This window comes from Notothenia rossii, assembly GCF_949606895.1.
Source record: "Notothenia rossii genome assembly, chromosome: 1".
In the NCBI taxonomy this organism is placed as follows: Eukaryota; Metazoa; Chordata; class Actinopteri; order Perciformes; family Nototheniidae; genus Notothenia; species Notothenia rossii.
Window position 1 is genome coordinate 34,909,761 of NC_136912.1, and position 11,554 is coordinate 34,921,314.

General features: G+C 43.6%; 1 protein-coding gene across 2 annotated transcripts; it reads right to left on the reverse strand.

Moving 5' to 3' along the window:
* Positions 1–2,971: 2,971 nt before the first annotated feature.
* On the reverse strand, positions 2,972–11,301 carry pcdh18a (protocadherin 18a). Of its 2 annotated transcripts, none has more exons than XM_079642761.1 (4): positions 8,468–11,301; positions 7,547–7,602; positions 6,768–6,940; positions 2,972–4,595 (listed from the first exon to the last, which is right to left on the reverse strand). In XM_079642761.1, exons 1-4 carry the CDS (start codon positions 10,955–10,957, stop codon positions 3,784–3,786), a joined length of 3,531 nt encoding a protein of 1,176 aa, XP_079498887.1. In that variant the 5' UTR covers positions 10,958–11,301; the 3' UTR covers positions 2,972–3,783. The 2 variants fall into 2 exon arrangements, with proteins under 2 accessions (XP_079498887.1, XP_079498886.1); XM_079642760.1 differs by having other exon boundaries at positions 7,547–7,635.
* Between the last annotated feature and the right edge of the window lie 253 nt (positions 11,302–11,554).

Here is an 11,554-nt window from a genome sequence, read left to right on the forward strand (position 1 = left end):
ATCTGTGCCTGTCCATTTCGTGTAGTAGGCTTGATAGTACTGTATCCAATATTTAAAATGTTTTTTATATATGAATCACTTCCATATAAAATGCCAGTATTCAGGCCTTGGTTTGATCATTTCATAAAATAAATAGAATTCAGTCAGAAGATTTAGTTTTTACAGGTAGCGTGGAGAGTAAGAAGAGAAGAAACACTTTAGGAAGATATGTGAAAGGATAGAAGTGTAATGGTAATTATATAATTACAGAGCCTGTCAATTTATACATTGACGAAAACAATGTGACTGTTAACCCAAGTGTATCTAATAATGTACTATCTATTTTTAAATATCAGAGAGGAAGAACAGAATGAGAAGGGAAAAACCGGAATAAAGATAAAGAAGCAAAGAGATTGTACAATAGTGAGAAAGAGAAGGAAAGGAAGAAAGAGAAGACAAGTTAAGAAAACTGAGAAAGTTTGGAGGGGAAGAAAAAGTGAACAGTACGAAGAGTATACAAGGATAGTGACAAAGAGCAGAAGAAAATGTGCAATGGCTCTTTCCAAGAAACGAAAATGTCACTTAAATGACATTATAATGAAAGATCACTGGCACTTTTTTATTTTATTTTAAATGGTACAGTACACTTTATGTTGAACTATTTATTATGTTGTTGGTGCAACTTGCACTTTATGTTGAACTGTTTATTGTTTTGGCCAAGGTTATTGAGAGAGTTGGACTGAAATTTATTAGATTTTTTAAATCAACTGTTGGTAAATCAACAAAGTCTGTTATGGCCTCTGAAGCAACAGAGAGATGTTTTCTAATAGTCAGGGTTTCCAATGTTCTGAATGTACTTGAAAGTATTGTGTTATACTTAAAAAACAAAGTGTTATAGTTTACAGAAGGTCTACCTACCTATAGGCTAGCTGAATCTCTGAAATGTACTATATTCCTAAATATGCTATTGCTACACTTTATGGCAAAAATTGCACTTTTCTGTTGGTCTTGGTTAAGGACCACCTTGAAAAAAATAAACAATGTTTTGTCGCTTTAATTAATTGCGATTAATTAATTACAAAGCCTGTAATTAATTAGATTAATTGTTTTAATCGAGTCCCGGCCCTAATATATATATATATATATATATATATATATATATATATATATATATATATATATATATATATATATATATATATATATATATATATATATATATATATATATATAATATATTACACTACTTCGTTACTCTCTACACATAAAGTAAACTCGTTATTTTACTCGCCGAGCACGTACGAACTGCGCATGCGTGAGTGGCAATAACTCTCCTTAACAGCAGGCGGAGGTAGTGTGTGTTCGTATTCGTCATTCAAAACAGGCAACAACCGTAAAACAGAGAAGAAGAACAGACTACGTCATAACAAACAACAAATAGTGTGTGCATTAGCTTCACCTTAGCATGTGTTCTTGGCAGGTGTTTGTTGAGGTCAATTCGCGCAGATTACGTACATATAAACCTGCGGCGGAAACCCCTCTTGTCTCTCAGTGTGATTATGACTGATTTTTAGTAAGTAACGAAGTAACGTGTGTCGGGGCAATGTTATTAACTGTAGTGTGATTACTGAATTATATAAAAGTAGCGCGTTACACTACTCCGTTACAAAAGTAAACGTAATATTATTACAGTAACGCGTTACACCCAACTCTGACCACATCTAAGCTGTCCTTCTCGACTTTTCCACTGCTCCTTTTTTGCTTTTACACAGCCAACATATGGGCAGCTTTATGTTGTTTAAAGAAAAAAGCAGTCGTATCTAAATGAAAGCGACCTTTCATTTTTTGTGCATGTTTAAATATATGGTTAGACGAGAAATAAAGTAGTTGTAAAGTTGTAGAGCCTCGTGAAATAAAAAAAAATAGTATTCCAGTCCAAGCTTACAGACATAAAAGCTGAAAAGCAATGTTGCATTCAGTATTTCAGTCACAAGAAAAGATAGGATTCCTAAAGTATGTTAGGATTTCCTCTCACATTTAGGAAAAGCCTATCTTCATATCTCATTTTAGGATAGGAAGTCTCTAACACAGCCCCAGGAGGCGACGCTAATTTAGCACCTAGCATGCTTTCTCCCTCCAGTCACTCACAGTCAGCGCTTGTTGTTTATCGAAGCTTGGCCTTTTAATGATGAAGACAAATGAGCTCATTATTAAGTGCTTGCATGTACGCGTGAGATTAAGTGTGTTTGTTTTCACCTGCGTCTTTCGCTCTACTTTATGTTCTCATGTGTATAAGTGTGTTTTGCGCGTGTGAATGTTTGTGCTTGTGTATAAGTGTGTATGCAAATGTCTAACCTTTACCTTGTTAAAGCCCCATCTCACGAGGTTAATTGCTTCATTTAGCCTCGATTGTTGAATTTCCCCCACTTTCTAAGCTCAGCACTCTATTGTCTCCTGGCTGTATGTGGGCCATGGTGTGTGTTCTTGCTCATGAGTGTATTAAGCCCTCATGATCATCATCAGCAGAGTGCAGGGGAGGGGCTCGCTACCCACACTTTCTATTTAATTGTATTACCAGCCCATACGGCCGCGGTGTACTTTTTGATTTCTCATCATGTGCAGTTATTATCAGACGCTGTTCATTTGCTAAGCGTATTTACAATAAGCGTGATGCTGTCATGGATGAGAGAGACATTGAAGACAGACTGAAACTAAATTAACGCCTAACTGCATTTTAATCTAAAGAGATCATTTGGGAATACTTTTACAACTAAAGGCATGTTTATTAACAGAGTCATGCTTGTGAATTGTTGTATAATGGGGCTCGGGTAGTTTGCCTGGAAAGCACATGGCAGTTTTCTTGGCTATGCTGCAGTTTTGTCACTGGACATTAGGGGGTGCTAAGACACAGGGGGGGCAAATTGATGGAAAACATATGAGAAATAAAAAAGCAAAGTAAGGAAATGTCTGAAAAAATCACGATACTAGACACTGTTATGAATCCCTCCACTTTATTTATCAACGAATGGTCACAAAGTCACCATACAAAACCAACTTCCAACATGGAACTGCATTGGAATGTGATTATTTTTTACCACGCACACACACACACACACACACACACACACATTCAATACCAAAATTAAATACAATTGTTTTTATAAAATAAAGGGGCAGAGGAATAAGAGACACATTAAGTGATATTAAGACATGCAGTGACAAATATAAAAAATAGACATTTGTTTTTTTTCTGTACAAACATACATGGACACATATAAATATATAGAAGTAAAAAAGAGTGTATTTTTAAAATACAAAGGTCAAATTGTACAGTTACATTCCATGATAACAAAACATCATTTCCACTAACACTGTACAATATTGTACACCGTAAAAGAAAAGCAGAAATTAGATCACACAACAGTTGGTTCCTCCCTGTGGAGTCTGTTCACGCTGCTGTAAACATTACAAATGAAGAAAGGGTACAGTTGTTGTTGGCGGATTTCCATTTGAAATCACTCATTCGCACAACTTTTACAGAGACGGTAATAACAGCTGAGCAATCTGTTCTTGGAGCGCTCGCTTTGATGCCTTTAAGTCATCTTGATACCTACTTCAGTGCCGTGTTTTTCACTTTTTCTCTGGGAGTCTTTTTCGCACTGAGAGGTATCAAGGATATTTGGTAAAAAAACAAACAAGACAGGCATTACAGTGAACGAGAAAACAGTCATCATGACGGTCATATATGTTGGCACAAAGAACAAGAAGGATGTTGTGAAATGCGAAACCATGCTATGCCTCCTCTTAGTTCTGCCGGACATCCTGCAGCAGCTTGTTGATCTCGTGCACCAGCTCGCTAGCGTCCATGCCGGGCTCGTGGCGGCTTTCACTTCGCTTGCCGCCCTGATGGAAGACGCCATCAAAGTCGTCTTCCTCGTAATTCTCCGGGATCTCCTCCATGGCCGGCAGCCATTTGAGGTGTGGTGGCTGTCCATTGGTGGAGGTGGAAGTGGGCGTGGAGGATGAGGAAGGAGAGGGGGTGACGTGATTGTTTCCCACACTTCCACTTCCGGGGTTAAGGTAGTGGGTGTTGGCCGCCCATGCAGCCACACCCGGAGGGTAAGCGGGGGCTTTCCCACCCGGCAACAAGCCTCTGCGGTTGTCCTGAGGAACAGTGTTGTTACTGTGGTTACCTGCAATGTTGCCACCACGCCCGCTTCCCCTCTCAGCGGTCGACGAGGACGAAGGCGGGCTGGTTTCAGTGGACTCTGCGTACGAGTCCATGTTAGGGGGGAGGAGCCTCTGGAACACAGAGTTCATCTCGGTGAGGAGGGAACCAGCCCCTCCTCCGGCAGGCGCACAAGCGTCACTCCCATCTCCGGGGACCCCTGCCTCTTCGCTGCCGGGCTCCTTGCCGAAAGTGGAGAAGCTCTTGCGGCGCTCCGAATCGACAGAGGACTCGTCGTCGTCGAGCTGCTGGGGCTGCTGGGAGGACTCCTCCCCGGGGATGTACATGTTGTTGCGGTAGTCGCAGGAAGCAGGCGAAGTAAGGGGGGGCATCCAACACTGGTCAGAGTGTCCCAGGATGCGACATTCATCCGTGCACAGTCTCATAGCTGAAGAAATAAAAAGGACATAGTTAGGACCAGCTTGAAAACTTTTTTTAATGACTAGAACAGAACAATAAATAGATGAGAAAAACAGAATTACAAAGAAAAAACAAGCAACAGATAATAAATAATGTTCAAAATTCTGGGGTTTGTTAAAACGTGGTGCTTTGGTAAAACAAGCTTATATATAATTGAATAATATTGTTCATGAGACCTGAAACTGTGGTAAGGAGGGGTAAGGTGTTTTTTTGTATGTAATATGCTGTCCTCATACATTTATTGGAAATAACTAATCCAGCATGAAAAAAAACCTTTAAAATGCCAAAAATGTAATAAATCCTTTTTGATTTTGCTCTTTGTCAACTAAGATAGGGAAACTCAAGGATCCTCACAAACAATATCCTTTTGCCAACCCTATTGATTACCCCATGTATAAAACATGTTCAATATTTCATACATAAGTGCTCTTTCATTGGCCTCAAGGTCACAAGGTACTGGTTTCCTTTTTTCTCATTATCTCTACATATCCCTGCTTGGAAGACCATATTGGTGATATGTACAGCTGACGGCAGAGATAGCAGGGCAGTGCCAGGTAAGAAAACAGTTTGTGGAACTGGATAAATAAATGAATAATTACGAGAAGCCTCCCAAATGGCATTCCAGGCAGTTGTTAATGTAATATTTGGCTGCTCTGCCAAGCATGCCCGCATCTCCTGAATATACTCGGCTGAGGCAGAGATTCGCTTGTTTAGTTCTTTTATCATATCTAGCATGAATAGCCACATTTGCCCATCTAAATAGAAAAATCTAAACAAATTAAATCTGTAGAAGAGAAAGAGGGATAATCCTCCCTCTCGGCTTATTATCTCCTTCCCCTCCCCTTTTTTTCATATTAGCATAAGAGATAGAGGAAGGGAAGGGGAGGTAGGAAGGAGGTGCATCACCTCCAAGTCTTTCTCAAAGGGAGAAGAAAAAAAGAGATACTGAAACACTGCCCATGTCTGCCACCCCTCCCTTTAGCCATCTCAATAAAGATAGAGAATGCATTAACAAGTACAGAGGAGCGAGAGACGCCGAGGAGCTCTCAGGCATGTAAGAGTGTGGGAGAGACGGACGGCGTAAGTGAGGGAGAGGGAGAATAACATCATTCTAAAAGCAATTACTATGAATTCTCCTCAGTTCAGACATGAAAGCGCACCACTGTCACTCACCAGGGGGGTAAAAAAAGAGAAAAAAACACAGAGACGCGTACCGCTGAGTGACAGGCGACTCATCTCCTCTCCGGGGAGGATTTTACAGACACGACTCTAACTTAGGGGCACACACTACGATACACAAAGCCACACACAAACAGCCAAACACACTGTAACCCTCCTCGGTGTGATAACGAGCGTGGAAATGAGGGCTGTGTGGAAGAATGGGCCTCAGCACAATGGGGATTGTGTTGGGAACAGGGTGAATGAAATGGCTGTAAAGGCAGGTGTACAGCCAAATAATGGGTTTAGGCCTGCGGTTGTCCATGGCGATCAAATGTGTAAGGAAAAAGGTGGCCAAGCTCTGGGTGTGGTCCGGGGATAATAGCTAATTTCACCGATTATGATTTGTTCTTGGAATCTGAGAAAAAACTCAATCTTGTTAATTTAACAGATTTGGAATATACTGAAGCCCTCAGAGGCAAGAGATGTTTTTTTTATTTTGGGGATTAAATATCTGAATCTAAGCCATTTTTTGGGTTTCTTCAGAGTTTTTCCTTATCTGCTGCGATGGTCTTCTGACTGAGGGTGTCATGCTGTACACAGTGTAAAGCCACCTGAGACAAATGTGTAATTTGAGATATTTGGCTGCATAAATAATATTGATTGATATGTCCAATTTTAATGGTTTCATCTTCTGAGCAGGTACAAAAAAGATTTTCCAGGACCTTTTTTCCAAATGAATTTGAAATCTATGACAAAAAGGAGTAAAGACGTTTGGGCACATATTATTTGTATCTGTTGTTGTAATACTCAGTTTGGCCACAAGAGGCTGAAGTGCACCGCTTCCCCAATGTTCCAAGTAAGGATAATACAACTACATGTAGCCTATTATTCTGGAGGAGTTTTAACATGTTAAGACATTTATTTTAGTGTTGAGATGAGAGACAGTCAGGATGAGAAAGTGACGTAAGTTTCAGCTCACCTGGGTGGAGTCGATGGTGCATTTCGAGGTGTATGAGGTCAGAAAAGCCCTCCCCCAGCAGCAGCCTGTCCACAGGGGATTCCCGACCCATGTCACAGTCACTGTCCCCCGCCTCGCTGTCCCCACGGCCACTGTCCTTCAGGCTGAACTTGTCCATGTCTTGTAATGCATATCTAAGAGGGACACAAAGAAAAATCATAAACAAATAGAAGTATCAATCTGTTGGAGAGATCTGAAAAACAATGTTTTGCAAATACAAAGTCAGGAAGCGTTATGTGTTGCTGGTAGAATCAATCTCAGAGGACACTGATGACAGGAAGGAATCTATCATTTAAAAATGTAAGGCTGCTCCTGGAGTCTGTCAAGTATCTAGACAACACTCGGGCCCATAAATTCTAAAGGCAGGTAGATCCCTCAATAAAATCACAACAGCCACAAGGGGCAACAATACATCTATCAACCAGAGATCATAAGGGGACAATATGATGAAAGTAATGATGCTTTGCAACCTGAACCCAATTTGTTTTTTTTAATGGATTTTCAGATATGTGTTGCACGCTTTTGAAACTGAATGACATTGGTGTGATAACTGAAATATGACAACAAAAATACATTTACACGCCATAAAATTATGATCTACATATAACTGAGCAACTGACAGGCACAACTGAACAACAGGTTGTTGGAACATGTAATATACAATGAAAAACAAGGATTTGAAAAGTAAACAAAAGATAATCTTTCAGGGGCAGGTGGACTGAGTGATTGGGGTAAATTACCTGTAGCTGCGGGAGTATTTGTTGCCACGGAAACTGGGTCTGGGCTGGTACTGGCCCTGATGGAGCATGGACAGAAGCTGTGAGACTTGCTACATCCAAAAAAAATATCAAAAGAAAGAAAAAAGAAAGAAAAAAAACAAAAGGAAAGAAACGAAAAAAGGGGGGTTGAAAAACAGATGGGAATTGAGGAGGAGAAAAAAAAGAAGGGAGACAACACAAAAGACAAAATAATGGATGAGTAAACACAAAATGGATGATGGAGAGGCAGCTGAAATGGTCGAGACAAAATGGATGATGTTTAAACTAAGTATTAAAAAAAGAGATTGGCGGGGGGGGTTCTATGTATATATGGAGACATATGACTGAGGGGGTGAGTCAGGTGGTTATGATGGAGGTAATGGTGACGGGGTGCAAACAAGGTAAAGACAGACACATCTATAATCATCAACAGTTTTATTGAGTCACTTTTAACTACGGGCAGTGTTGATTAAGCCGCTGTCACACATGGAGATGAGTTAATGTGCTTAAACGGACACAGCTGTGTGAAGATGAGAATGCTAGTGTGTGTGTTAGTGAATGAGGAAAAGAGTGTGTGTGTGTGTGTGTGTGTGTGTGTGTGTGTGTGTGTGTGTGTGTGTGTGTGTGTGTGTGTGTGTGTGTGTGTGTGTGTGTGTGTGTGTGTGTGTGTGTGTGTGTGTGTGTGTGTGTGTGTGTGTGTGTGTGTGTGTGTGTGTGTGTGTGTGTGTGAGTGAGTGAGTGAGAGAGAGAGAGAACATTTGGAAAGGGGCTGAGGGACCATATTTGACATTTTCTGTGTGTGTGTGTGTGTGTGTGTGTGTGTGTGTGTGTGTGTGTGTGTGTGTGTGTGTGTGTGTGTGTGTGTGTGTGCGCGCGTGCATGTGTGTGTATGTGTGTGCTCACCTCCACTGGTGGAGTTGCGTGTGCCAGTTCCAGGGCGAAGCTCTCTGGAATGTGATTGGACGAGATGGTCACCAGGCTGTTTAGTGACTGGCGGCTGTGGTGGTTCTGCCGGCTCCCCATCTGGGCTCGGTCCATGGGGGGCGTGTCCGACGGCGAGCGGTGGTGAGCTCTGATTGGCAGCGTGCCATTCACCGTGGGAACAAGGGTGATGTCACCTTTGTGGATTTGGCGGGCAGGCTTCTTGGGATGGTGCTGGTGGGTGGATTCTGCCACCCGGCAGTTGTACGAGTGCCTCGTGTCCTTCTTCTCCCGGTTACAGCTGGCGGCGAACAAAACCATGATGACCAGGAGCACGGTGCAGATGGCTCCCAAGGAGATGATGATGATCAGGGAAGCGTCGAGGGAAGACTCCCCCTGGTCCATCACCTGGACGTGATTCTCCATGTTCTCATAGAGGGTGATTTTAAGAGCCGCCTTAGCACTGAGGTTCTCCCTACCCTGATCTCTAACCACCACAGTCAACTCAGCGTGTTCATGGGGGAAGTTCTCCAAACTTGCGTTGGCGTGGATTTCACACGTTCTTGGGTCAATCATGAAGAATCCTTCCTCGTTGCCGCTGAGGATGGAGCAGATGAGCTCGGCATTGACCCCGGTGTCGCGATCAGTCGCCCTAATAGCGGTTACTAAGTGTCCGGCATCTGTGAACTTTGACGCAGGCACGTCAGCAGTGAAGTTCCACAGCTGGGGGACTACGATGACCGGAGGGTTGTCGTTTTCATCCAGAATGTTCAGAATTACTGTGGCGTTGCTGACCAGCGGTGGTTTCCCCGCGTCTTTGGCTTGCACAACAAACGTGATGCGACTAACGTCCTCACGATCAAATGTGCGCAGAGCGTAGATGGCGCCATTGGAGGGGTCAATAGTGACGTAGGTGGAGATGGAGCTCCCATGAACAGAGTTCTCCAAGATGGAGTAGCTCACCTGTCCATTGTTGTCCAGATCAGGATCAGTGGCCATGATGGAGGTCAGATACGCTCCAGGGGCATTGTTCTCCGATTTAAATATCTCATACTGACCCTTCTCGAACCGTGGGGGGTTGTCATTTTCATCAGTCACATGCACAGTAAAATGTTTGACAGTAGAGAGACTGGGGGTCCCTCGGTCCTCGGCCACCACTGTTAGACTGAACTCTGACCTCTTTTCTCGATCCAGGGACACATTTGTCAAAATCATGTAGTTGTTCTCGTAGGATTTCTGAAGTTTGAAATATCCTTGACCGTGAAGCTTGCACTCCACCTCACCATTCAGCCCAGAGTCAAAGTCCTCCACCCTAACCAGCGCTACAAACGTGTCCAAAGGAGAAGCCTCAGATATATAAGCTGCGTCCCCATTTCCTTGAGAAGACATGAGATTGATGCTTATGTCAGGTTTATTGTCATTCACGTCCACCAGTTTGACCAGGATCTTGCAGTGAGCTGGCATGGAGTTGGGACCCATATCCTGTGCTTGGACATCAATGTCATAAGAGTTAACAGCCTCATAGTCCACGCGCCTGATGAGAGTCAGACGGCCACTGTCAGGATTAATCTTGAATGTCTCCATTATTTTGGGGGACACGTGACTGCTGAATGAGTAGACTATTTTGGCGTTGGTGCCGTCATCCGCGTCAGTGGCGTTCAGGTCAATGATCAGTGTGCCAACAGGTGCGTTTTCTGGGAGATTTATGACATATGATGACTTTTCAAAAATTGGACTATTGTCGTTTGAGTCACTGACACTGATTTTAAGGAGGGTCGAACCTGTTCTTGGGGGAACGCCCCGATCAGAAGCCGTGTATTTAAGTTCATACCCGGAGCGCACCTCCCGATCCAACTCCCTGAGCACCACCAGCTCTGCATATTTAGCACCGTCAGTCCTGGACTGGATATCAATCTTAAAGAAGTTGTTGGGCTCTAAGGCATACGTGTATAGTGAGTTTTCCCCGACATCGGGATCTGTGGCGCTGTCCAGGGGAATGCGCGCACCCACAGCCGCGCTCTCAGAGATTTCAATGGGGATAACGGCACGGGCGAACAGGGGTGCGTTATCGTTGATGTCCAACACTTCCACCTCGACGTGAAAAAGCTGCAAGTGCTCCGTGGGGAGCGTCAGCACGTCAAATTGAATAGAACAGTTGAGATTCTTTTCGCAGAGTTTCTCACGGTCAATTTTGGTCCTGATGCTGATTTCTCCGTCCTGCTCGCGCACCGTGAGGAAAGACGAGCCCCCCCTCTGCATGGCTCTGAAGCGCAGCGACACGGAGCTCGGAAGTTTTGCCACAACATCCGCGACATCTTCTTTCAAACGGGCAATAACCGTGCCCACCTTCTGCTCTTCGTGAATCTGGTATTTCAATGTATTACTGGTGACGTGTTGAGTCGCCATTGCCAAAACAGCCACAACTTTCCACATTCTTGTCACAAATAGTCCTTGCATTTTTCCTGGATGCATTTCTAGCTGGAGCAAAACACAAATCCCCCGAAAAAAACTCCAACCGCAGTCCCAGTTTTAACTTACTAAATGCTGTGCTCCTTCAATCAGCAGCTGCATGTCTCTGCGCGCAGCGAGGAGGAAAAACATTCAAATGTTAAAGATAAACTTGCTCAAGTTGTTCTAATCTTCAAAAGATATCCAAATGTACGTCTGCCTGCCTCCTTACAGATATGTTACGCGCGTCCAGTGTGCGCGAGGAGCATCTGAATGCCACTGAAATCTGTGCGCTCTTCCTCCCTCTCTTCCCTGCGTCTGCTCTGTGTGCCGTGCGCTCTCCTTCACTGCCTCACTCCGTTTGAGCTGCCTCTGCATACTTGCCCAAAAATAACCCGCCTCTAACCAGTACATCAGCCCCGGCCTCCCTTTTCACATGTCGGGAAAGACAAACGCTTCTCAAATCAAAAGCTGGCTGGTGGCCACTCAAACTCCAGAGGAGAGAGGGAAGGAGGCGCAAGAGGGGAGGCAAGTGGGGGGATTAAAAAAAAAAAACACCCCGCCCTGTGGGGTTCACTCACCCTACATCTCAGAGTAACGATCATGCCCTTACAATGGACA

Coding starts and splice junctions, on each gene's coding strand:
- pcdh18a (XM_079642760.1), bottom strand. CDS start 10,957: ATGCATCCAGGAAAAATGCAAGGACTATTTGTGACAAGAATGTGGAAA. Junction 7,636..8,467: donor ACGCAACTCCACCAGTGGAG/GTGAGCACACAC, acceptor TTTTGGATGTAG/CAAGTCTCACAGCTTCTGTC. Junction 6,941..7,546: donor AAATACTCCCGCAGCTACAG/GTAATTTACCCC, acceptor TGTCCCTCTTAG/ATATGCATTACAAGACATGG.